At 44.3% G+C, this 27,080-nt stretch overlaps 1 protein-coding gene across 4 annotated transcripts; it reads left to right on the forward strand.

Moving 5' to 3' along the window:
• The first annotated feature begins 411 nt into the window (after positions 1-411).
• On the forward strand, positions 412-25,961 carry ZNF415 (zinc finger protein 415). Of its 4 annotated transcripts, none has more exons than XM_037991441.2 (5): positions 412-1,947; positions 7,125-7,206; positions 16,242-16,368; positions 17,192-17,299; positions 22,952-25,961. In XM_037991441.2, exons 2-5 carry the CDS (start codon positions 7,192-7,194, stop codon positions 24,481-24,483), a joined length of 1,782 nt encoding a protein of 593 aa, XP_037847369.2. In that variant the 5' UTR covers positions 412-1,947; positions 7,125-7,191; the 3' UTR covers positions 24,484-25,961. The 4 variants fall into 4 exon arrangements, with proteins under 4 accessions (XP_037847369.2, XP_037847372.2, XP_037847371.2 ...); XM_037991443.2 differs by lacking the exon at positions 412-1,947 and adding an exon at positions 1,954-3,290; XM_037991442.2 differs by lacking the exon at positions 412-1,947 and adding an exon at positions 3,304-6,361.
• The last annotated feature ends 1,119 nt before the right edge of the window (positions 25,962-27,080 follow it).

Genomic DNA, 27,080 nt, shown 5'->3' on the forward strand with positions numbered 1-27,080 from the left:
TCACTAATAGTGGCCAGGCGTGGTGGCTCACCCCTGTAATCCCAGCACTTTGGGAGGCCAAGGCGGGCAGATCACCTGAGGTCAGGAATTGCAGACCAGCCTGGCCAACATGGCAAAACCCTATCTCTACTAACAATACAAAAAATAGTTGGGTGTGGTGGCACACACCTGTGGTCACAGCTACGTAGGAGGCTGAGGCTGGAGAATCGCTTAAGCCCAGGAGGTAGAGGTTGCAGTGAACCGAGATCATGCCACTGCACTGCAGCCTGGGTGACAGAACAAGACTCTGTCTCAAAAAAAAAAAAAAAAAAAATCACCAATAGTGACAAAGACAGTGCATGTTTGTTGAGCTAATATTTTTGTATCTGTGTTTCCATTGTTAGTTTCCAAAAACAATTACAGGTTGCTAATACACATCAACTGGACTGTTCAGTAGAAGCTCCTGTGTTTCCCATTATCTCTGACAGCATCCAGGGGTTCACATGGAGAAAGCAGAAAATGCAGAGGTCTGAGATTTGATGGATGGTGATGTTGGAAATCTTTTTATGTGCCCATTTATCTCAGTATATCTGCTTCAGTAAAATGTCTCTTCATAGTTCTATCCATTTTCTAATTTGATTATTTTGCTTTTTTTTAAAGTCATTCTAGAATTCTTTATACATTCCACATACCAGTTTTATGTCAGATATATGGTAGGTAAATATTTTCTATTATTCAGTACTGTATTAGTCCATTTTCACACTGCCATAAAGATACAGTCTGAGACTGGGTGATTTATAAACAAAAGAGGTTTAATTGACTCACAGTTCCACTTGGCTGGGAAGCCTCAGGAAACTTACAATCATGGAGGAAGGCAAAGGGGAAGCAAGGCAGGCCCTGCATGCAACAGGAGAGTGAGCGATCAAAGGAGGAACTATCACAGATTTTTAAACCATAAGATCTGAGTACTCACTATCATGAGAACGGCATGGGAAAACCACCTCCATGATCCAGTCACTTCCCACTAGGACCCTCCCTCAACAACTGAGGATTATACTTGAAGATGAGATTTGACAGGGACATCGATCCAAACCATATCAAATACCTTTTCTCTCCTTGTGTTAAGGTCTTTCGCAGACCAAAAGTATTTAATTTGGTAAATACCAGTTGATTTTTTTTTTCTTTAGTGAATCATGCTTTTGCTGCCATGGCTAAGAATTTTTTAACAAGCTCTTGATTCTTACGATTTTATTCTGTGAGTAATTTTTTCTTTCAGTCTCTTACAGGATACCATTTTACGGTTTGATATTTTACATTTAGGCTATGGTCAATGTTGAGCTAATGTCTGTACCCTTGTGAAGTTTGAGTAAAGATGACTTCTTTTCTGCTATGGATATTCAGTTAGCTCCTCACCAGTTTTTAAAAATTCTTCCTTCATTCAATTCCCTCAGTAACTTTGTCAAAAATCAGTTGGAAGTACCTGTAGAGGCTATTTTTGCACTCACTTGTTGTATTGCATCAATCCGTGTCTTTTATTGCCCCAATACCAGACAATTTTTATTATCTTTCCTATATTGGTAGTCTTGAAATCCAGTGGAGTTATTCCAGACACTTTATTTTTGTTTTTCTATAACGTTTATGGATCCAGCCACTGCTAGTTGTGGATCCCCCACCGAAATCCCAGTTCCCGGACTGCTAAGCTGCAAGAGACTCCCTAGCAGGATCAGGTCCAACCTGCAGGCAAAATACTTTTACCATAAACCGTTTTCAACTTGGTAAGTGGAAAATATTTTGGTTTCCAACATAAGTGGCCCACACGACTCTGCTTCTTAACCTTAAAACGGCGCAGGCCCCGCCCACCCCAACCACGCCACGCCTCTAGGCTGCCCGGGCTCTTCTCTCCGCGCACGCGCAGTTTCCTACAGCCCCGGAAACGGATCGTGTTGGGTGAAGGTGACGGCGCTGAGCGTGAGTGGCCCTCTGTGTAGATTAAACCTGCGCTCCCTGTTTCCCATTTCCACAGCCGATGCCCGGGGTCGCTGCGGGCGTTAAAATCCCCGCACCGCGCCCTCCATCCCAGGTGTATACAGGCCTCACGGTGTGGGTCCGGAATCGCTTCCCTTTGGGTTGAAGTCGCTCTGAGGCTGCTCCCTGTCCCCGGCCCTTTGCTGCTTCCTCCCGCTTAAAACCTTTTTCTGACCCCTCCTCCAGCCCCGGGCTTTTTAAAGTCCTCACCCAAGAGGTGGATTCCCGTCCTGGGCGCATCCCAGCCTTGCCCTCGTCGGCCCCTGGAGCGCAGCGCCCCAGAGCCCGCGTGCTCTGCGTGGTCCTGGGATCCTGCAGACCCCACCCCTGTCCGAAGGTGCCGTCGCCCCCCACCTCCCTTCTCCTCGTGCCAGGCCCTGCTGCTCCCCAGGCCTCCCCTGAGCCCGCGTTGGGGAGGTGCTCAGGGCCTGTCCTGTGACACCCGGTGTTCTTGCCTGCCCCTCTCCACTCCCTGGAAAATGCTCTCCTCCAGGATCCAGGCATCTTACCCCAAACCCTCTTGTGAATGTGTGGGCCAAAGGGATCGGGAGACAGAGAGGGACAGAGAGAGCAGTAGAAAACCTGAGACAGAGGAAGGAATGAGGGAAACCAATAAACAGATGGCAAAGTAGAGGATGGTTAGAGATTTTCAAAGAGACAGTAAGAGTGAAAGAAGCCAAGAAAGTAGCAAGGAGAGAAAAGTAACTAGGCACATTTCGAGAAAACGCACAGTACTCAGAGAGATGAAGGACAGCAAGGTAGGGCGGGGGGCAGCAAAGGGGGAGGCTCCTCAGATAGAGAGTGGGGGAGAGGAGGAGTGATTTGGAGCCAGGGCAGACAGAGCAGTGTGGTGCTGGGACAAAAAGAAGGGACAGCCGAAGACAAGGAGAGCAGAGGGAGAACCACAGCACGGGGAGGCCTGGGATCTGGGGTTGCCAAAGAGTGGGGACAAGGGTGTGTAACAGGGAAAAGGGAATTTAACACGGGGCGCTGAAATGGGGAACAAAGAGCCAGAAATATGTGGAGATTGGGACGATGAAAAGATTAGGAAGAAAGAGGAATATGAAGTGAAACAAATTGCAAGACTGGAAAGAACAGGTGGAAGAGAAGAAATGGAAGAAGGGGAGAAACAGCAGGAGAGGAGAGAGGCTCAAAATGAGCAGAATCCTAGGGAGAAAATAAAGGGGAAGGAAAGAGCTAGAGAAAGAAGGTGAGAATGAGAGCTATGTACGGAATGAGGGAGGGAAACACACCGTAATGAGGAAAGAGGAGGACCCTGGGTCCAGGTGAGTTGTGGATTGACTGGATGTGTTATCTACATTTTGACCTGTTGATTTCTGTCTTTATAAGTTTAAAATACACAGATGAAGATGAGAATTGCAAAACTCCTGTCGATTAAGGCTGGTGCATTTTATAATTATGGCATCAGAAGTTAGCTTCCACTTGCAATCCCTGTTAAGGCAGAGGGAAGTGACTTGACTCATTAATCCCACAGGTCATCCTCTTCCCCTTCCCTGGCATTGGGGCAGGGGGAGGGGAAGGGGGAGTGGGAGAGTAAAGCTGGGCAGAAAGTGACTCTGTCACTACATAGTGTCTCTTCAAAGCAGGGGTGTCCAATCTTTTGGCTTCCCTGGGCCACATTGGAAGAAGAATTATCTTGGGCCACACATAAAGTACACTAACACTGACAATAGCTGATGAGCTAAAAATAAATTAATAAATAAATTAATTAAAAATATGCAAAAAATCTCAAAATGTTTTAAGAAAGTTTAGGAATTTGTGTTGAGCTGCATTCAAAGCCTTCTTAGGCTGCGGATTGGACAACCTTGCTCTAAAGGAACATTAACAGTGTTGAGGCCAGGCACGGTGGTTCATGCCTATAATCCCAGCACTTTTTGAGACGGAGGCTTGCTCTGTCACCCAGGCTGGAATGCAGTGGCGTGATCTTACCTCACCGCAACCTCCGCCTCCCGGGTTCAAGTGATTCTCCTGCCCCAGTCTCCCGAGTAGCTGGGACTACAGGCGTGCGCCACCACGCCCAGCTAATTTGTATTTTTAGTAGAGATGGTGTCTCACCATGTTGGTCAGGCTGGCCTCAAACTCCTGACCTCATAATCCGCCTGCCTCGGCCTCCCAAAGTGCTGGGATTATAGGCGTGAGCCACTGCGCCCGGCCCCAGTTTTATTTTTAAAATGATAGAGATATGGCAGGCATGGTTGCTCACGCCTATAATCCCAGCACTTTCAGAGGCTGAGACAGAACAATCACTTGAGCCCTGTTTGAGACCAGCCTAGGTAACATAGTGAGACCTTGTCTCTATAAAAAATTTAAAAATTAGCCAGATGTGGTGGCTTGTGCCTGTTGTCGTCCCAGCTACTCCAGAGGCTCAGGTGGGAGGATTGCTTTAGCCCAGGAGGTCAAGGCTGCACTAAGCCAGGGTTGCATCACTGTACTCTAGCCTGGCCAACAGAGCAAGATCCTGTTTAAAAACAAAAAAGGCCAGGAGTGGTGGCTCACGCCTGTAATCCCAACACTTTGGGAGGCTGAGGCGGGTGGATCATGAGGTCAGGAGATTAAGACCATCCTGGCCAACACGGTGAAACCCTGTCTCTACTAAAAATACAAAAAATAGTTGGGCATGGTGGCACGTGCCTGTATTCCCAGCTACTCAAGAGGCTGAGGCAGGAGAATCACTTGAACCCGGGAGGCGGAGGTTGCAGTGAGCTGAAGTCACGCCACTGCACTCCAGCCTGGTGACAGAGCGAGACTCGTCTCAAAAAAAAAAAAAAAAAAAAATTGGATACAAACAGACCCTTTCAGATACTACATGATTTGCAAGTCAAGTGTACGACATCATGTGTTTCTCCCAGATATCCCTACATCCAACTCTGTTAGTTTGCTTCTGTCCCTGTGTAGCTGATCACAGCCTGGAGAAAACATACACCCAGATTTCCTGGAGTCATTTAATTCCTGCCCCGCACCTCTTCCATTCTCCTATTTTTCTATTCTGCACCTTGTCTCTGGAACTTTTATTTCTTCTTTTTGCTCATTTAAAGGCCTTGTTTTTTTTTTTTTTACTATTGAGTCCCTGGAAGCAAAGGAAGAGATCTTTTCCAACTTACCCACCCACCTGTCTCAGGGCTTGGGATCCCTACTCGGTAGTGATTGGGAATGGTCTGTTCGTGCTCCTGGCTGCTGCTAACCCTCCAGTTGTGTACCAGACGCCAGCCCCACTCATAGCCTCAGAATGTGCAATTGTTTGGATATGATTTGTTTTGCCCCACCAACTCTCATGTTGAAATGTGATTTCCAAACTTGGGGGTAGGGTCTGGTAAGTGTCATGGGAGCAGATCGCTTGCGAATGACTTGATGTCATTCTCTAGGGAGTGAGTTCTGACTCTTAGTTCCCCTGAGAGCTGGTTGTCAAAAAGCCTGACCTCTCTCTGTCTCTTGCCTCCTCTCTCACCATTTCGTCTGCCCTGCTGGCGCCCCTTCACCTTCCATGCTGAACGGAAGCTTCCTGAGGCCCTCATCAGAGGCAGATGCTGGCACTGTGCTGCTTGTACAGTCTGCAGAACCATGAGCCAAATAAACCTCTTTTTTTTTTTTTTTTTGACACGGAGTTTCACTCTTGTTGCCTAGGCTGTAGTGCAGTGGTGCAATCTCGGCTCACCGCAACCTCTGCCTCCCGGGTTCAAACTATTCTCCTGCCTCAGCCTCCCGAGTAGCTGGGATTACCAGTGCCCGCCACCAATGCCCGGCTAATTTCTTTTTGTGTTTTTAGTAGAGATGGGGTTTCACCATGTTGGTCAGGCTGGTCTCGAACTCCTGACCTCAGGTGATCCACCTGCCTCGGCCTCCCAAAGTGCTGGGATTACAGGCGTGAGCCACCGCACCTGGCCTTCTCCTCAACTTTCTGCTAGGACATCTAACAGGTATCTCCACTTTCAGGTGTCCAAAAGTGACTTCCTGACTCCCTAGATGCCTTCCCCTGCAGTCCTGCACATCTCAGATGAGGGCGACCATGTATTTCCTGGGACTTCAAATATATAAGATATTACTTTGTAACTGTGTTAATTTATAAAGAAAATATTATATGTTTAATTAAAATGGGTGAGGAAATAACATCATTTCCAAAATTCTTTTGAGATATGGGAGAAAAACGTTTGAAGGCATCTGCCCTGTCTTATCTGCCCTCCCAGGACCTCTCTGACCTCATCTCCTACCTGTATCCTCCTCGCTTCCTCTGCTTCAGCCACACAGGCATCTTTCCTGTTCCTGGGCTGAGGTTGCTCCTGCCTCAAGGCCTTCACGTGGGCTGTCCCTCTGCTGGAACTCGCTGGCCCCTCAGCTGCAGGTGCCAACACCCCTCCTTCCCCAGGTTTCTGTTCTGATATCACCCTCTCAGTGGGGACTTCTGTGACCCACCTCCCATTTAACACTCCAGCCACACCCTCACTCCTTCCTCTGGTCCATATCACCTGCTCTGCATGCTTCTCTCAATTCTTTCTGCTTCCACTGTCTGGATCCTGATGAACCCAAGGTCCCAAGGGGAGAAGAGTCAGAAGGTGGGGGCTATGCTGGGCTGACCCTGTTTGAGTAGAGCTCACCCCTGGCTTCATGTGGAAATGCTGAGGTACTTTGCAGATATACTTCTTGTGCCCACACCCGTGTCCCAGAGATTCCCATTCACATAGGTTGGGACCCGCCCTTGATGATACAGTGCCCAGCATGATTCTCATCTATATCCAGCCCTGAGCACCAAGGCTCTGCGTCCTCTATTTCTGAGGGCTGAGCTCAGCCTGGGAGCCACAGAGAGGGAAAGGGGGCTGGGCTCTGCATGGCGGTTGGTCAGGCCTGGGTCTGCTCCCCACTGCTGCAGCATGTGTGCGAGCTTCTCCAGGAGGGGAGAGGGTTCTGAAGAAAGGGGTCAGAAGACTCATGTATGGGTTTTCCTGTAGGAGTTTCTTGTCCCTGGGGCCACCCTGGTGCAGTGGGCAGCAGAGGACCATCTTTGCACAGGGCGAGCTCCTCCCTGTGTATGTGTGTGCCTGTCACACAAGAGGGAGTGTGTTGTTTTTGAGCAATAAAGAGCACTTTTTGTTGTTGTTGTTGTTCAGCATTGACCTCTAAAGACTCTTGGCACATGAGGAAGAAACCCGGAAGAAGAGAGCAAAGGAGTCCGGAATGGCTTTTACTCAGGTAAAGAAAGTTTCTGTGTGGATCATTCTGTCTTCTTCCTTTCAGAAAGGCAGGAGACCTTGGAGCTGCAAATCTTCTCTGACTCTGAAGTGTTCTGCCTGACGCGTTTGCTCACATTCGCCCATGCCTTTCCTCAGTCCCTCTCATCTCTACTGAGATTCTGTCTCACTCTGACCCAGTGACATGAACTTGGGAAGAACCTCCACCGGGCATGGTCCTGGGAAGGGCTCACACCCAGACATGGATGGAGACGGGGTGAGGGTCCCGTGGTGTCAGTGCTGTTGGGCAGCAGGGATTGTTCAGGGGCCACATCTGGATGCTCTGTCAGCTCTCCGTGGCCCAGGAATAGAGAAACAGAGAAGCTGCCCGTGGAAGTCATGTTTCTTTTTGTTGTTGTTGTTTGTTTGTTTTTGAGACAGAGTTTCGCTCTTGTTGCCCAGGCTGGAGTGCAATGGTGCAATCTCGGCTCACCAGAACCTCTGCCTCCCGAGTTCAAGCGATTCTCCTGCCTCAGCCTCCCAAGTACCTGGGATTACAGGCACGCGCCACCATACCCGGCTAATTTTGTATTTTTAATAGAGATGGGGTTTCTCTATGTTGGTCAGGCTGGTCTCGAACTCCCGACCTCAGGTGATCCACCTGCCTTGGCCTCCCAAAGTGCTGGGATTATAGGCTTGAGCCACCATGCCTGGCCTAAAGTCACATATTAATGTAGACAAATACCTGGTAAATACTGGAAAAGGCAGCCAATAAGGGGATATATTTTGTGCCTGATTTTGTAATCCAGATAAAACTAGTGTATCAGTATGTCTCTGACTCCAGTTAATGACTTGGAATGGAATGTAAAGTTGAGATGCAGACATCAGTACCAGAGGGCGTTTTTTCCTTTAATGACTTTGAAACATAAAGTCAATGTAGAAGTGTAACTGTAAGGCCGAACACAGTGGCTCAGGCCTGTAATCCCAGCACTTTGGAGGCTGAGGTGAGCGGATCACTGTAGGTCAGGAGTTTGAGACCAGCAAACATGGTGAAACCCCGTCTTTACTAAAAATACAAAAATTAGCCAGGCGTGGTGGCACACGCCTGTAATCCCCACTACTCAGGAGGCTGAGATAGGAGAATTACTTGAACCTGGGAGGCAGAGGTTACAGTGAGTGGAGATCGCACCACTGCACTGCACTCCAGCCTGGGTGACAGGGCGAGACTCTGTCTAACAACAACAACAAAAAGTGTAACTGTCGGACTTTTTTTTGTTTGTTTTTGAGACAGAGTCTCACTCTGTCGCCCAGGCTGGAGTGCAGTGGCATGATCTCGGCTCATTGCAATCTCCACCTCCCGGGTTCAAGTGATTCCTCTGCCTCAGCCTCCCAAGTAGCTGAGACTACAGGCGCCCACCACTGTGCCTGGCTAATTTTTGTTGAGATGGAGTTTCACTATGTTGGCCACCAGACTGGTCTTGAACTCCTGTCCGTATGGTCCGCCTGCCTCAGCCTCCCAAAGTGCTGGGATTATAGGCGTGAGCCACCGTGCCCAGCCAGCTGTAGGAGTAGGACTTTTTTTTTTTTTTTGAGTCTTGCTGTCACCCAGACTGGAGTGCAGTAGCGCGATCTCAGCTTACTGCAACCTCCGCTTCCCGAGTTCAAGCGATTCTCCTGCCTCAGCCTCCTGGCTAGCTGGGATTACAGGTGCACGCTACCACGCCCAGCTAATTTTTGTATTTTTAGTAGAGACGGGGTTTCACCATGTAGGTCAGGCTGGTCTCCAACTCCTGACCTCATGATCCATCCACCTCAGCCTCCCAAAGTGCTGGGATTAGAGGCGTGAGCCACCACGCCGGGCCAAGTTTTTAAACCATTCTCAGCATTTGCATACCACGGAGATGGTGCTATTCCTGCAGGGTCTCTTAGGCATCAGATATTTTAGGCAAAAATGGTAACAGTTTTGCTCAGATATCAGAGCAGAACTCCTTTTTCACTGAAGAGGATATAGCCATATTTTTATGATATCTATTATTATTAAGTATTATGCTGCTTTTGTTTTAAACATCACACGATATATATATTTGTTTTATGGTGAAACTCTCAGTAGAGATACATTTAGGTGCTTAGATACAGAGCATCCCTTTTCCTGTCAAGCCTTACACCCTCGCACACGTCTCAATGGTGAGCCACTATTCACCCTCGCACACGTCTCAATGGTGAGCCACTGTTCACCCTCGCACACGTCTCAATGGTGAGCCACTATTCACCCTCGCACACGTCTCAATGGTGAGCCACTGTTCACCCTCGCACACGTCTCAATGGTGAGCCACTGTTCACCCTCGCACACGTCTCAATGGTGAGCCACTGTTCACCCTCGCACACGTCTCAATGGTGAGCCACTGTTCACCCTCGCACACGTCTCAATGGTGAGCCACTGTTCACCCTCGCACACGTCTCAATGGTGAGCCACTATTCACCCTCGCACACGTCTCAATGGTGAGCCACTGTTCACCCTCGCACACGTCTCAATGGTGAGCCACTATTGTCAGTTCTGTGAGAAGAGACAGCTCAAGCCCTGTTGAAATGTGTTTAATCATTGTGAGATTTTAGAAGAAAATTTTCAGTAAATGTTTTGTTGGGGTATTTTATCCTGCAAGTTGTGAATATTTACATGTTTTCATATTAAGGAACAAGGATAGCTTGCTCCTTTTTCAAGTCGATACATCATATTGGTTCATATTTAAGGGGCAGATGTGATATTTTGTTGCATGTGTCATAGAATGTGTAATGATCAAGTAATGGTGTTTGAGGTGTCTATTACCTTGATTATCATTTTTAAGTGTTGAGAATATTTCAAGTCCTCTCTTCTAGCTGTTTTGAAAATATACGATACATTGTTGATAACTGTAGTCACCTTACAATGCTGTCGAACACTAGAACTTATTCCTTCTAACTATAGTTGTACTCATTAACCAACTTCTCTTTGTCCTCCCTGCCCGCACCCACCCACACACCCTTTACAATCTCTGATAACTACCATTCTACTTTCTACCTCCATGCAATCAACTTTTAGCTCCCACAAGTGAATGTCAACATGCGAGATTTGCCTTTCTGTTCCTGATGTATGTCACTTAATGACCAGCAGTTCCATTCATGTTGCTACATTCTTTTTTATGGCTGAATATACCACATTTCGTCATCCATTCACCTGTTGATAGATAGTTAGGTTGATGTCATATCTTTGCTATTGTGAATAGTGCTGCAGTAAACATGGGAGTACAGGTACCCCTTTGATATACGGATTTCTTCTTCCTTGATAAATGCCCAGTAATGGGATTGCTGGATTATGTGGTAGTTCTAGTTTTAGTTTTTGAGAAGTCTTCATACTGTTCATAATGGCTATACTAATTTATTTATTTATGTATTTTAATTTTCTTGAGACAGAGCCTCACTCTGTCGCCCAGGCTGGAGTGCAGTGGCACGATCACAGCTCACTGCATTGTCCGCCTCACAGGTTCAAGCAGTTCTCCCTGCCTCAGCCTCCTGAGTAGCTGGGATTACAGGTGCCCGCCACCACACCCAGCTAATTTTTGTATTTTTAGTAGAGACAGGGGGTGGTGAGTTTTGTCATATTGAGTAGGCTGGTCTCGAACTCCTCGCTTCAGGTATCTGCCTGCCTTGACCTCCCAAAGTGCTGGGATTACAGATGTGAGCCACCACGCCTGGCCTGTGATGGCTATACTAATTTACATTCCCACCAGCAGTGTATAAGAGTTACCCATTCTCCACATTCCTCACCGGCATCTGTTATTTTTTTTTTCTTTTTTAGTAATAGCCAGTCTAACTGGGATAAGATGGTACTGTGCTTTTCTCATTCGTTGATGATTACTGCTGTTGAGCATTTTTTATATATATCTGTTGGCCATTTGTATGTCCTCTTTGGAGAAAGGTCTATTCTGTCCTTTGCCCAAGTTTTAATGGGATTATTTCTTTGTTACTGTTGAACTGTTTGAGTTCCTTGTACGATTTGAATATTAGTCCTTTGTCAGATGAATAGTTTACAAATATTTCCTCCTATTCAACAGGTTGCCTCTTCACTCTATGCAAAGCTTTTAAATTTAATATAGTGCCATTTATCTATCTTTGTTTTTGCCATTGATGCTTTTGAGGTCTTAGCCATAAAACTTTTGTCTAGACCAGTGTCCTGAAGTGTTTGTCCTGTTTTCTTATAGTAGTTTTATATTTTGGGGGTCTTATTTTTAAGTTGTTAATGCATCTGTGTTGATTTTTGTATATGGTGCCATATAGGGATCCAATTTCATTCTTCTACACATGGATATCCAATTTTCCCAGCGCCATTTATTAAAGAGGATGTCATTTCCCCAGTGTATGTATTTGGTACCTTTGTCAAAAATCATTTGGCTATAAGTACATGTATTTATTTCTGGGTTCACAATTTTGTTTCATTTGTCTGTGTGGCTGTTTTTATACCAATACCATGCTCTTTTGTTTACTATAGCCTTGTAATATATTTTGAAGTCAGGTAGAGTGATGCCTTCAGCTTTACTCAGGATTGCTTTGATACTTTGGGCTCTTTTTTGATACCATACAAATTTTAGGATTCTTTTTTCTGTTTTTAATAAAATGACATTGGTATTTCAATAGAGATTGCATTGAATCTGTAAATTCTTTGGGCACTATGGTCATTTTAACAATATTAATTCTCACTTTGGGAGGTCAAGGCGGGCAGATCACGAGGTCAGGAGTTCGAGACCAGCCTGGCCAACATGGTGAAACCCCGTCTCTATTAAAAATACAAAAACTTATCCAGGGGTGGTGGCAGGCAGCTGTAATCCCAGCTACTCAGGAGGCTGAGGCAGGAGAATTGCTTGAAACCAGGAGGTGGAGGTTGCAGTGAGCCGAGATGACACCATTGCACTCCAGCCTGGGTGACAGAGCAAGACTCTGTCTCAAAAAAATAAAAAGAAGAAAAACCTAGGAATGGATTTAACCAAGGAGGTAAAAGATGTCTACAAAAGGAACCCTACAGCTGGGCACGGTGGCTCACGCCTATAATCCCAGCACTTTGGGAGGCCGAGGCAGGTGGATCCCTGAGGTCAGGAGTTCAAGACCAACCTGACCAACATGAAGAAACCCCATTTCTACTAAAAAAAATATAAAATTAGTCAGGTGTGGTGGCACATGCCTGTAATCCCAGCTGCTTGGGAGGCTGAGGCAGTAGAATCCCTTGAACCCGGGAGGTAGAGGTTGCAGTGAGCTGAGATCACACCACTGCACTCCAGCCTAGGTGACTGAGAGAGACTGCGTCTCAAAAAAAAAAAAAAAAAAAAAGAACCCTACAAAATACTGATGAAAAAAATTCAAGAGGACACAAACAAATGGAAAGACATTTCATGCTCACAGATTGAAAGAATTAATATATATATATTTTGAGACTGAGTCTTGCTCTGTTGCACAGGTTGGTCTCGCTCACTGCAACCTCCGCCTCCTGGGTTCAAGCGATTCTCATGCCTCAGCCTCCCAAGTAGCTGGGGGACAGGCGCCTGCCCCCAACGCTGGGCTTATCTTTTGTATTTTTAGTGGAAACAGGGTTTCACCGTGTTGGCCAGGCTGGTCTCGAACTCCTGACCTCAGGTGATGCACCTGCCTCTGCCTCCCAAAGTGCTGGGATTATAGGTGTGAGCCACCATGCCCAGCCTGCCATTCCTAGGTATTTTAATTCTTTGTAACTCTTATAAATTGATTTTGCCTTTGTGATTCCTTTGATTTTGCCCTCATGATTCCTTTCTCAGGTAGTTATTTTTGGTGTATAGAAACACTACTGATATTTGTATATTGATTTTGTAACTTACAACCTCACTGAATTTATCAGAACTAAGTATTTTTTGGTGGGCCCTTGAGGTTTTTTTAGATTAATGTCATCTGTAAAATAGAATAGTTTGACTTGTTCTTTTTCAATTCGATGTCCTTTATCTCTTTTTCTTGCCTGATTGCTGTGACTACAACTTCCAGAACTGTGTGAAATAGAAGTGGTAATAGTGGGCATCTTTCAGTTATTCCAGTTCTTAGAGGAAAAGCATTCAGCTTTTTTCCATTCAGCGTGATTTTAGCTGTGGGTTTGCCATCTAGGTGTTTCTTTTTTTTTTTTTTTTTTGAAACGGAGTCTCGCTCTGTAGCCCAGGCTGGAGTGCAGTGGCATGATCTCGGCTCACTGCAAGCTCCACCTCCCAGGTTCACGCCATTCTCCTGCCTCAACCTTCCGAGTGTCTGGGACTAGAGGCATCTGCCACCACACCCAGCTAATTTTTTCTATTTTTTAGTAGAGATGGGGTTTCACCATGTTAGCCAGGATGATCTCGATCTTCTGACCTTGTGATCTGCCAGCCTTGACCTCCTAAAGTGCTGGGATTACAGGCATGAGCCACTGCACCCAGCCTAATTTTTGTGTTTTTAGTAGAGACGGGGTTTTACCATGTTGGCCAGGGTGGTCTTGAACTCCTGACCTCAGGTGATCCACCCACCTTGGCCTCCCAAAGTGCTGGGTTTACAGGAGAGAGCCACCGTGCCTGGCCTATTTGAAATTTTTCTACTTTTTTCAAGTAGGTGTTTATTACTATAAACTTCCCTCTTAGCATTGCTTTTGCTGTATTCCATAGGTTTTGACATACTGTGTTTTCATTTTTACTTGTTTCAAGATTTTTTTTTTTAATTTCCCCCTTAATTTCTTCCTAGACCCAATGGTCATTTAGGCCGTCCAATTTCCATGTATTTGTACAGTTTTCAAAGTTTCTCATGGTATTGATTTCTAATTTTATTCCATTGTTGTTCTAAGAAGATACTTATTAAGATTTTGATACTTTAAAAATGTGTTGAGACTTGTTTTGTGTTCTGATATATAGTCTGTCTTGGAGAATGTTCTATGTGCTGATGCAAAGAATGTATATTCTGTACTTGTTGGATGAAATGTTCTGTAAATATCTCTTAGGTATGGCTAGTCTAAAATGCAGTTTAAATTCAGTGTTTCTTTGTTAATTTTCTGTCTAAATCAGCTGTCTAATGCTAAAATCCCTATTATTAGTTTTGGAGTGTATCTCTCCCTTTAATAATATTTGCCTTATATGTCTGGATGCTCCAGTGTTGGGTTCATATATGTTTACAATTGTTATATTCCTCTTATTGATCTCTTTATTAGTATATAATGACCTTTTTCATCTCTTTTACTGTTTTTAACTTAAAGTTCATTTTGTTAAGTAGAGGTACTCCTGCTTGCTTTTGGTTTCATTTGCATATAATACCTTTTTTCATATTTTCACTTTGAGTCTATTTGTGTCTTTACAGTTGAGATGAGTTTCTTTGAGTTTCTTTTTTTTTTTTTTTTTTGAGACGGAATCTTTTTTTTTTTTTTTGAGATGGAGTCTCACTGTGTCACCCAGGCTAGAGTGCAGTGGCGCAATCTCAGCTAACTGCAACCTCCACCTCCCAGGTTCAAGGGATTCTCCTGCCTCAGCCTCTCGAGTAGCTGGGACTACAGGCACGTGCCACCACGCCCGGTTGATTTTTTGTTTTTAGTAGAGACAGGTTTTCACCATCTTGGCCAGGCTGGTGTTGAACTTCTGACCTTGTGATCCACCCGCCTCGGCCTCCCAAAGTGCTGGGATTACAGGTGTGAGCCACCGCACCCAGCTGAGATGAGTTTTTTAAAGGTAGCATATAGTTGGGTTATATGGTTGTATCAGTTTAGCCAGTCTATATCTTTTATGTGGAAAGTTTAAACCATTTACATTAAGTTCATTATTGACATGCGAGGGCTTGTTACTGTCACTTCGTTCATTGATTTCTGGTTGTTTTGTATGTTCTTTGCTCCTTTCCTTGTCTAACTGTTTTTCATTGTGGTTTAGTGGTTTTCTATAGTGGTAACATTTACATTTGACTTGTTTCCTTACTTGCATGTTAGCTCTGACAGTGGGTGTTATAGTATTGTGTATTTTCACGATGGCCAATATTGTCCTTTTGCTTCTAGATATAGGGATCCCTTAAGCATTTCTTGTAGGGCCAGTCTACTGGTGAAGCATTCCCTAAGCCTTTGCTTCTCTGGGAAAGACTATTTCTCCTTTTTATGAAGGATAATTTTGCTGAGTATAGTATCCTTGGCTGGCAGGGTTTTTGTTTTTGTTTTTGTTTTTCTTTCAGCACATTGAATACATCATACCATTCATTGTTGGCCTGTAAGGTTTCTATTGAGAAATTTCCTGTTTTATGGAGCACCCTGTGTAAGTGACCAGATGCTTTTCTCTTGCTTTTTTTTTTTTTTAGAATTCTCTTTCTTTTTCTTTTGACAGTTTGACTATAATGTGCCAAGGAGAAGACATTTTTGGATTGTATCTCTTTGAGAATCTATGAACTTCCTGTATCTAGGTATCTAAACCTTTTACTACACTTAGGAAGTTTTTGGTTATTATTTCGTTAGATAGGTTTCTATCCTTTTCATTTTCTCTCCACCTTCTGGGACACCAAAAATTCAAATATTTGGTCACCTTATGGTGCCTGCCCCATATGTCACATAGGCTGTGTTCATTCTTTTTTATTTTTGTCTTTATTTTTGTCTGACTCGTTTATTTCAAAAGACCTGTCTTCAAGTTCTGAAATTTTTTCTTCTGCTTGATCCCTAGTTCATCATGGAAGTTTTCAAATGTACTTTGCACACACATGCCTATAGTCCAGCTACTTGAAAAGCTAAGGTCGGAGGGTCACTTGAACCTGGGAGATTGAGTCTGCAGTGAGCCATGATCATGCCACTGCACTTCAGCCTGGGCAGCAGAGCGAGACCTTGTCTCAAACCAAAAAAAAAAAAAAAGAGAGAGAGAAAAAAAAGCACAATTAGGGAGAGATGTATACTCAAAAATACCTTAGTGTGGGTTTATCAGAACAAACACTTCAATTAAATCTATACTTAAAATTCTCTTTTATTCTAATTTTGTGTGAAGATGGTAACTCCCTTCATAACCCCTTGGTGAAATGTGTTTATTATTTTAGGGACAGTTGACATTCAGGGACGTGGCCATCGAATTCTCTCAAGAGGAGTGGAAATGCCTGAATTCTACACAGAGGACTTTATACAGGGACGTGATGTTGGAGAACTACAGGAACCTGGTCTCCCTGGGTGAGGATTATTTTCTTCCAGAAGTCAAAATCTGCCCTTGGTATCTTGCTGTTTTCCCTTGTGTGCCTCTTGGGAGCCCCTGCATTGCCTGACTGAGTTTGAGGCCTTGTTGACTCTGAAATGTAAAGCTCCATAATGTGGACTGTGGAGTTTAACCATCCCCTTTTTCCAGATGTTCTGACCCCTTCCTGATACAACAGTGGTGGTTCCAGAGCTGAAGTATCCATGAAAGTTTACAGTAGACTTTTGAAATACTCACTTCTTGTTTTCTACCCCTCTACTTTGATTCAGTAGTTCTCGGAGGGGAGCTAGATATTTGCATATTACAGTCATCCCTAAGCATTCAGAGTAGGCATTCAGTGAAAGAATTTGTGAAATATTTTCCTAGATCCATCTGTGATATTCTCTCTTCTTATCCAAGCAAAGGGCCGAGATTCTTTGTTTTTTTTTTTTTTTTTTTTTTTGAGACGGAGTCTCACTCTGTCGCCCGGGCTGGAGTGCAGTGGCCGGATCTCGGCTCACTGCAAGCTCCGCCTCCCGGGTTTATGCCATTCTCCTGCCTCAGCCTCCCGAGTAGCTGGGACTATAGGCGCCCGCCACCTCGCCCGGCTAGTTTTTTGTATTTTTTAGTAGAGACGGGGTTTCACCGTGTTAGCCAAGATGGTCTCGATCTCCTGACCTCGTGATCTGCCCGTCTTGGCCTCCCAAAGTGCTGGGATTACAGGCTTGAGCCACCGCGCCCGGCCAGGGCTGAGATTCTTGAAAAGCCACAGCACATCATGTTCCATTCATTTTATAAGCAGGAAATTCTCTTCTTGACCAGAATATTATCTCATGCGGGAGCACAGGAAAGAGCCCTGGACCATGGAAAGCCAAGTGCAAATAGCAAGAAAACCAAAAGGGTGGGAATGGATCAAAGGTGTGAAAATAGGTAAGACCTCAGATGGGGGGAGAAGAAGCCACACCATTAAATTATGTTTGGAAACTCTCAGCCAGTGGGAGAGTTCTATAGGAAAACAAATGTTTATATCCTGTGAGCTCTTAGAGGAAATTTTAAACTTCCCCTACTTCTGCCTCTGCCCTTGAGACGTGTCATAGATGATCCTTTCACTGTCCAGTGGGGGCTGCAGCTCAGAGACAAATGAAAGTACTTATCATGATGGACAACACTGCCCTCTGACTTCTGTGAACTCTCTGGCTCCTTCACTCTGAGGGGTTCAGGAGGGGCCATATCACAAGGGTCTGCTTCTCCCTTGGTCTCTCCTGTTCTTTTTTTTTGAGACGGAGTTTCGCTCTTGTTGCCCACGCTGGAGTGTAATGGTGCAATCTCAACTCACCACAACCACTGCCTCCCGGATTCAAATGATTCTCCTGCCTCAGCCTCCCGAGTAGCTGGGATAATAGGCGTGCACCACCACACCTGGCTGATTTTGTATTTTTAGTAGAGATGGGGTTTCACCATGTTGGTCAGGCTGGTCTCAAACTCCCGACCTCAGGTGATCTGCCCACCTCGGCCTCCCGGAGTGCTGGGATTACAGGCGTGAGCTACGGCGCCCTGCCGGTCTCTCCTGTTCTTGATGCCCACCTGATGCTCAGTTCGCTTTCCATATAGATCAGAGCTGAGGCCTCCACAGTCCTGATGCCTGGAGCTATCTATGCTCCACCTCATTTCCGGTGTTTGGAAGACCTGCGCAGGAGATGGGAAACACTGGCTGCTCCTCCTTTGCATCTGAGGCCCCGGGAGCTGCACGGAGTTGTCTCAAGCCCATTGTGCCTGTTGTGATCCCTCAGCCATTTCTTCTCCTCTGCTTTTGCCACAGTTCATGGGTGTGTGAACCAGGGGAGGGGGTTGGATCTTCTGAGACTGTTACTCAGCAGAACTGTAAGAACAGTTGACAGGTCTTCACTGGGATCCCCCGTCCTACACAGGGAGTATATAATCTTAGTCTTTCAGGCTCTTAGCTTAGGATCCATCTATAGGCAGAGCAGACAATCCCACCTCAAGATCTTTCAAAATCCAGCTTCATATGTTGTATTTTTCTCTCTTTTCCATTGGTCTCACTACTATATGAATGTAGAAAAACCTTGGCTCTTCCTGATTTTGTTTTCTCTTAAGTTTGCATGATTTTTCCTCTGAAAACCGACTTTTGGTCAGGTGCGGTGGCTCACGCCTGTAATTCTAGCTCTCTGGGAGGCCGAGGTGGGCGGATAAGATCAGACTGACCAACATGGTGAAACCCCATCTCTACTAAAATACAAAAATTAGCCGGGCATAGCTGGGCACGGTGGCTCATGCCTTGTAATCCCAGCACTCTGGGAAGCCAAGGCAGGTGGATCACCTGAGATCAGGAGTTCAAGACCAACCTGGCCAACATGGTGAAACCCCGTCTCTACTAAAAATGCAAAAATTAGCCAGGTGTGGTGGCGTGCGCCTGTAAGCCCAGCTACTCAGGAGGCCAAGGCAGGAGAATCGCATGACCCCATGAGGCAGAGGTTAGCTGAGACGGCACCACTGCACTACAGCCTGGGTAACACAGCGAGACTCCATTTCAAGAAACAAAAAACAAAACCCGGCTTTTGATATACACACCCCTAGGGTCTGTCATTTGTCTGTATTCCTGCTATGATAACCAACCTATAGGTTATACATACCTTCTCCTGGAGTCTCTTATGGAGGGTGTTTATGTGGTAACAGGAAATTTGTGAGGGAAAACTCTTTGACTAATATAATTGAATAGCCTCCTGCTACATGTAGAGATGCCCCTTAAAGCGCTGAGCAGTACTGTCAGCATGGCCCAGGATATGAGATACAAAATATCAGGCGAGCCTGATTGACACGTGTTTCCAGCTGTCCTTCGAGTTTTGAGGAGCCTCACAAAAGTGTATCTGAAGGGCACTGTGACAGTGCTGGACACATAAACTAATGATCATCTCCCCTAAGCCAGCAGTCGGTGTGGGATGTTCTCCTAGCGATGACATTGTCCAAGTTCACAGCATCATATGTGTGAGGCTCTTGACTAAACTATTGTTCACGCCGTATTTGTTCATTTTCCATCCTGTGTGCTCCATTGTTCATTCTCATCAACAAACCTTTGTTCAGCCTGGGTTCAATTTGTTGTAGGTTCAAGCCTACAACAAATACAGCGTTGACACATCACATCTTGTGGAGGGAGCTTGTGAAGCTGAATGGTGCCTTGGTTTCTTCTCATTTGTTCTTTTTTTGTTTCAAACCGCTGTAATGCCTTGGTTTTTAAAGTCCAGTGTCATTTGTTTAAGCCACTACTACTTTCATCTTGTACATTTACATGTGGTATAAATGAACACCTTTTTCATTTAGTCATAAACTCTGTATTTTTTGAGATACTTTTTTTTTTTTTTTGGAGATGGAGTTTCGCTCTTGTCACCCAGGCTGGAGTACAATGGCACAATCTCAGCTCACCGCAACTTCCGCCTCCCAGGTTCAAATGATGCTCCTGCCTCAGCCTTCTGAGTAGCTGGGATTGTAGGCATGCACCACCACACCTGGCTAATTTTGTATTTTTAGTAGAGACAGAGTTTCTTCATGTTGGTCAGGCTGGTCTTGAACTCCCGACCTCAGGTGATCCACCCACCTCTGCCTCCCAAAGTGTGGGGATTACAGGCGTGAGCCACTGCACCTGGCCCCAAGGTCAGAATTGTAACTGTCCTAGTGGAATTATATCCCACAGACGTGCATGCACAAATTTTCCTCCTACATGCCCATTCTTCCCTCCCCTGTGCTCTTGCCCTTTCTCTCTCCTATCCTCACATGATATCTTGATCTGCATGGAATATACTGTTGCTTTTTAGCATATTGATTTTGTATTCCTGAACACCCCAATTTCCACAGGACTTCTTCACCCTCCACACTACTCACAGTATGCAAGACTAGACGCTACTCAACCGCTTTGTAAGTCAGGATCTGCCTAAATCAGTATGTGTAGGAAGTGATGACTCACATAGCATTATCCATGAGAGCTGAGTGACTAGATGTGTTGGTGGTGTAGTGCTGAGCATAGCTGCCTTCCATGAGAGCTGACTGAATAACACTATTACCAACACAGTCCAGCTCTTGTATCTCCTTTTCTTCATGTGCTCCTTGCCTGGGTGCATTCTTGCCGTGACTGATAGTTTTCAACACTGCACATATCCACCCAGGTTTTCCGTACTGCCTGGTTGGACATGTGCTTGAAAACATGTCTGGTGGCCTGGTGCAGTGTCTTACGCCTGTAATCCCAGCACTTTGGGAGTCCAAGGTGGTCGGATCACTTGAGGTCAGGAGTTTGAAACCAGCCTGGCCAACATGGTTAAACCCCTTCTCTACTAAAAATTTTTTAAAAATTAGCCAGGCATGGTGGCAGGTGCCTGTAATCCCAGCTACTCGGGAGGCTGAGGCAGGAGAATTGCTTGAACCTGGGAGGCAGTGGTTGCAGTGAGCCGAGATCACGCCACCGCACTCCAGCCTGGGCGACAGAGTGAGACTCTGTCTCAAAAAGGAAAAAAAAAAAAAAAAGTCTGAGCCTCCTAGCCCAGGATTTAGTCCTGTTTTTCTCTCTTATTTTCTGTAAAAATTGAGATTAGATACATGAGTACCGTGGGCCTAATGTCTTTATTTGAAAAATAATAACAATTTACCTGAAAGTTTTTAAAACAAGGTGGTGGTGTGTGATTACTTGGAATATTGCACAAGTAAAGTCCCAAAGTTTCTTTGTTTAATAAGATTGATCAACCTTCTCTGATGATTGTGATGAGATTGTCCTTTTTCTGTCTTATATAACTCATCGTGCCATAAGAAATATCACAGGCGGGCCAGGCACGGTGGCTCACACCCGAAATCCCAGCACTTTGGAAGGCTGAAATGGGCAGATCACCTGAGGTCAGGAGTTCGAGACAAGCCTGGCCAACATGGTGAAACCCCATCTCTACTAAAAATACAAAAATCAGCCAGGCATGGTGGTGGGCGCCTGTAATCCCAGCTACTTGGGAGACTGAGGCAGGACAATCACTTGAACCCAGGTGGCGGAGGTTTCAGTTAGCCAAGATTGCCCCACTGCACTCCAGCCTGGGCGACAAGAGCGAAATTCCGTCTCAAAAAAAAAAAAAAAAGAAACACCATAGGCTAGGAGAACTAAACCACAGAAATTTGTATCTCCCAGACCTGGAGGCTGGGAAGTAAAAATTAAGGAGCCAGGTGAATCAGTTCCTGGTGCAGGCCCGCTGCCTGGTTTACCCCAGCCATCTTCTGACTGTCCCACATGATGGAAAGGGCAAGATAAAACGAGCTCTTACATCTCGTCCTGTAAGGACATTAATCCTATTTTTGAGTAGTCCAACCTCATGACCTAACTATATCCCAAATGCCCCATCTGCAACAACATCACACTAGGGAATAGGACCTTAGCGTATGAATTTTGGCCAACATATTCAGACCGTAGAGACTGCATTCTATTTTGTTTGTTTTTATTTTTCAGTCCGTTCTAAACATTGTGTTCTCCGATTTCAGTTAATAAATTTTCCAAGTACAAACTCTGTTATGTGTATTTTGTGGTCGATGAACTAGGTCACGAAAGGACAATGCATATGTAGGGAATTGTTTTATTGACTGGCTGTGTGTTATATAAGTGCAGGTGTGAAGTCATAATTGTGATTTCTGACTTTGTTCTTCACTTCTTCTTTATAGTGCTGTGTATTTACCTGACCTTACGCATCAAATGTCAGACAGCTTAACATATATTCCAGTTCACAGGTCGTGTGCTGGTTCTGAAATAGTCCTTGTTTTTTTCTTAGGGGAGAATCATTTACAGGCTATAACTTTGTACAAGTGTAGTTACTAGTTTTTGGTTTGCTGGTTTTATCATGGGTTACTACAGTGTTTTATTAATTGATTGTTATGATTTACAGATGATGGGTTTTTAGTAAGTTTAATGCAATATAACTGACATGCATCACTCATTAATGTCAAAAATGCCTGGTCTGGGTGGGTACAGATAGTTTCATAACAGATATTCAGAAAAATTAGCTATTTTTAACAATGTTTTATTAATTTTTTTCTCATTTTGTCAGTGCTATTACTGTTTTGCAATTCAGAATTATCATTTATGTACCTTATTCCATAAGTTTGTTGCGGCTCAGTTACCATTATGGTATATTGTGTAGTACTTTTTTCATGTATATGGGCACAGTAAATATGCTGTAGCTAGGTAAAATGTAATATTTATTTCCTTTCAATAATGAGACAGCCATGTATTTTCTGCCAGTTGGTGTGTACTTTGTTGTCAAGGTGAAAAAATACTCCTTTCAGGGCTAACATAGGTTTGAACAATGTGTTTTGGTCATAGGATGTTTGAAACTGTCCTTCCCTAGAATTCATTTGAATTACATATAATCACCCTTTTTGCACTAAAGAATGTGATTCCTTTGTGTTCCTAAAAATTAAAGATCTTGATTGGGAAGTTTTATAACTCTGTTGTGTATAAATACTGCTTTTTGTGTAATTCTGTTATTCAGTATAAAATATTTATATACTGTCTCTAATTGGAAACCTATGGTTTTTTATTTCTTATAGATCTCTCTCGTAACTGTGTGATCAAGGAATTAGCACCGCAACGGGAAAGTAACAGAGAAGAAGTATTCCACACAGTGACATTGGAACAACGTGAAAAACATGACATTGAAGAGTTTTGCTTCAGGGAAATGAAGAAAAAAATACATGACTTTGACTCTCAGTGGAGAGATAATGAAAGAAATTACAACAAAGCGACTATGGCCCCAAAAGAAAATCTTACTTGTAGAAGAGACCAACATGATAGAAGTGGTATAGAAAACAAGTCTATTAAAAATCAGCTTGGATTAAGCTTTCTACCACATCCCCCTAAACAGAAGCAATTTCAAGCTGAAGGGAAAATGTATGAATGTAACCATGTTGAGAAGTCTGTCACCCATGGTTCCTCAGTCTCAGCACCCCAAATAATTTCTTCTACCTTCAAAACCCATATTTCTAATAAATATGGGACTGATTTCATCTGTTCTTCATTACTCACACAAGAACAGAAATCATGCATCAGGGAAAAACCTTACAGATACAATGAGTGCGACGAAGCCTTGAATCATGGCTCCCACGTGACTGTACATCAGGTAAGTCATTCTGGAGAGAAACGATATAAATGTGATCTATGTGGCAAGGTCTTTAGTCAAAAATCAAACCTTGCGCGTCATCGGAGAGTTCACACTGGAGAGAAACCATACAAATGTAATGAATGTGACAGAAGTTTCAGTCGCAACTCATGCCTTGCACTGCATCGGAGAGTTCATACTGGAGAGAAACCTTACAAATGTTATGAATGTGACAAGGTCTTCAGTCGCAATTCATGCCTTGCACTACATCAGAAGATTCACATTGGAGAGAAACCTTACAAGTGTAATGAGTGTGGCAAAGCCTTTAGTGTGAGGTCAACACTTAGCAACCATCAGGTAATTCATAGTGGCAAGAAACCTTACAAATGCAATGAATGTGGCAAGGTATTCAGTCAGACTTCAAGCCTTGCAACTCATCAGAGAATTCACACTGGGGAGAAACCATACAAGTGTAATGAATGTGGTAAAGTCTTCAGTCAAACTTCAAGCCTTGCAAGGCATTGGAGAATTCATACTGGAGAGAAACCTTACAAATGCAATGAATGTGGAAAGGTTTTCAGTTATAATTCACACCTTGCGAGTCATCAGAGAGTTCATACTGGAGAGAAACCTTACAAGTGTAATGAGTGTGGCAAAGCCTTTAGTGTGCATTCGAACTTAACTACCCATCAGGTCATCCATACTGGAGAGAAACCTTACAAATGTAATGAGTGTGGCAAAGCCTTCAGTGTGCATTCAAGCCTAACTACCCATCAGGTCATCCATACTGGAGAAAAACCTTACAAATGTAATGAATGTGGCAGATCCTTTAGTGTGCGCCCAAACCTCACTAGACATCAGATAATCCATACTGGAAAGAAACCTTACAAATGTAGTGATTGTGGGAAGTCCTTTAGTGTGCGCCCAAACCTCTTTAGACATCAAATTATCCATACTAAGGAGAAACCTTATAAAAGAAATTAGTATGGCAAGGTCTTCAGTCAAAGTTTAAATCTTGTGAGTCATCAAAGAATTTATACCAGAGAGAAACTATACAAATATAATAAATGTGGCAAGGTTTTCAGTCACGATGAACTCTTACACAGCATCAGAGAATTTCATTCTCGAGAGAATCCTTACAAGTATGGCAAACCCTTCATCACGAGTTCAAGCATTCATTGATGTCAGAGTCCATGCTAAAGAGAAATCATATAAACCTAAGTATGTGGCAGAGGCTTCATTTAGGTCTCACAACTCACTAGATATCAAAATGTATATACATCTTTGTATATTTTGTGCATGTTGAAGCTGTTAACCAAGGATCAAAACTGTCAGACATCCAAAGATTTATGTGAGGAATAATTCAGTCTAGTGCTGATAAACTTTTCATATATATTGTAGAACAACTGCAAGTTCAAATGTGTTAAAACTCATACACAACATGAGACATATTAAAGGTTGCAGGATGTTTGAAGTCACTGGTTATCTTCAGATTTTAAAATATTTTATTTATTTATTTTATGTGTCTTGCAAGGCTACTACTTTATATTTTAGGATTTATGACTTTCAACCTAAACCTTGAAATCTGTTGATATGCCTCCTTACCTGCCTTTCATGGCGATGTCTGGGAAAGAATCAGTAAGATGGAAGGGCTCACTGCATTAGATGAGGATCATTTCTATTCAAATTCTTTGAAGAATAAGGACTCTGCCTTGGCAAATTACCAAGCATGGGGGCAGGCAGAGAATAATGCAAAATGATATTGATCATCATCCTTATTGTGTTCAAGGTGTTCTCCTGACAGAGGGCACTTTGGGTTACAGGGAAGAGATGACCTACAAACTGACCATGAAACAGAGCAGACCATGACCGGGCGCGGTGGCTCACACCTGTAATCCCAGCACTTTGGGTGGCTGAGGCGGGTGGATCATGGGGTCAGGAGTTCAAGACCAGCCTGGCCAAGATGGTGAAACCCCGTCTCTACTAAAACTACAAAAATTAGCTGGGCGTGGTGGTGGGTGCCTGTAATCCCAGCTACTTGGGAGACTGAGGCAGGAGACTCTCTTGAACCCGGGAGGCAGAGGTGGCAGTGAGCTGAGATTACACCACTGCACTCCAGCCTAAGTGACTGAGAGACATTGCGTCTCAAAAAAAATAAGAGCCAACCAAGACCTTAGACATTTTGATTTGTGGGAGGAGCGTAATGGGTTATAAGTAACTGGTTCCATGGTGGAAATAATTCAGGGGAAAATGGTGGCTACCTTCTGCATGGAAAGGCCATCGCTGTTGTACAGCCAAGATTGAAACCACGATAGAAACCACAACCTCAAAGATAAACCACAATACCATGTTACTAATTAGGATTCACATTTACTGCTGTTATTACATTTTGCTACCATTTTATTCAGAATGTATCATAGATCTCATGAGCTAATTAATAAAATCTAATTTTTGCATAACTATGAATGCATCATGTTCTTTCTACCAACATAGTTTTATCCCACCTTAGTAGGTTATACTTGTAACAGACGATAACAACACACCATTAGACTCTTAAGGCTGAAAGTAGAACCATTTTTTTTTCTTGGAATTAAATAGAATGTTGGGAACATACACATAGAGTGCACCTGAGTTGTTCTCCACATGCCCTGCCTCAGGATACTTACGTGAATATAATGAAAATCCCAAGAAAGTTATTTTACACCATGAAAGCTGTATCACTCTGTGTTTTTTTTTTTTTTTTTTTTTTTTTTTTTTTTTTTTTTTTTTTTGAGACGGAGTCTGGCTCTGTCGCCCAGGCTGGAGTGCAGTGGCCGGATCTCAGCTCACTGCAAGCTCCGCCTCCCGGGTTTACGCCATTCTCCTGCCTCAGCCTCCCGAGTAGCTGGGACTACAGGCGCCGCCACCACGCCCGGCTAGTTTTTTGTATTTTTTTAGTAGAGACGGGGTTTCACCGTGTTAGCCAGGATGGTCTCGATCTCCTGACCTCGTGATCCGCCCGTCTCGGCCTCCCAAAGTGCTGGGATTACAGGCTTGAGCCACCGCGCCCGGCCTGTTTTTTTTTTATTTTATTTTTTGAGATGGAGTCTTGCTCTGTCGCCCAGGCTGGAGTACAGTGGCACAATAGCTCACTGCAAGCTCCGCCTCTCGGGTTCAAGCGATTCTCCTGCCTCAGCCTCCCGAGTAGCTGGGATTACAGGCGCACGCCACTATGCCTGGCTAATTTGTGTATTTTTAGTAGAGACAACGGTTCACCATGTTGGCCAGGCTGGTCTCAAACTCCTTACCTCAGGTTATCTGCCTGCCTTAGCCTCTTGAAGTGCTGGGATTACAGGCGTGAGCCACCGTCCCTGGCCAGCTGTATCACTCTTGGTGACTATTGCACCATATGATTATTTTTCTACATGCCTCTTGTGTGTCAGATAAGACCCAAGGAGTACACCTTGATTTACATGAAGGGAAAGTACAAATATAGTAAGAACATGGATGTAATCCCAGCACTTTGAGAGGCCGAGATGGGTGGATCACGAGGTCAGGAGATCGAGACCATCCTGGCTAACACGGTGAAACCCCGTCTCTAC

Source organism: Chlorocebus sabaeus, chromosome 6 (assembly GCF_047675955.1).
Source record: "Chlorocebus sabaeus isolate Y175 chromosome 6, mChlSab1.0.hap1, whole genome shotgun sequence".
Classification (NCBI taxonomy): domain Eukaryota; kingdom Metazoa; phylum Chordata; class Mammalia; order Primates; family Cercopithecidae; genus Chlorocebus; species Chlorocebus sabaeus.

Bases quoted from the DNA above. Each gene is read 5' to 3' on its own strand.
- ZNF415 (XM_037991441.2), top strand. The intron at 16,369-17,191 runs GTGAGGATTATT...CTTCTTGACCAG, and splicing joins CAGGAACCTGGTCTCCCTGG to AATATTATCTCATGCGGGAG. The intron at 17,300-22,951 runs GTAAGACCTCAG...TATTTCTTATAG, and splicing joins GATCAAAGGTGTGAAAATAG to ATCTCTCTCGTAACTGTGTG.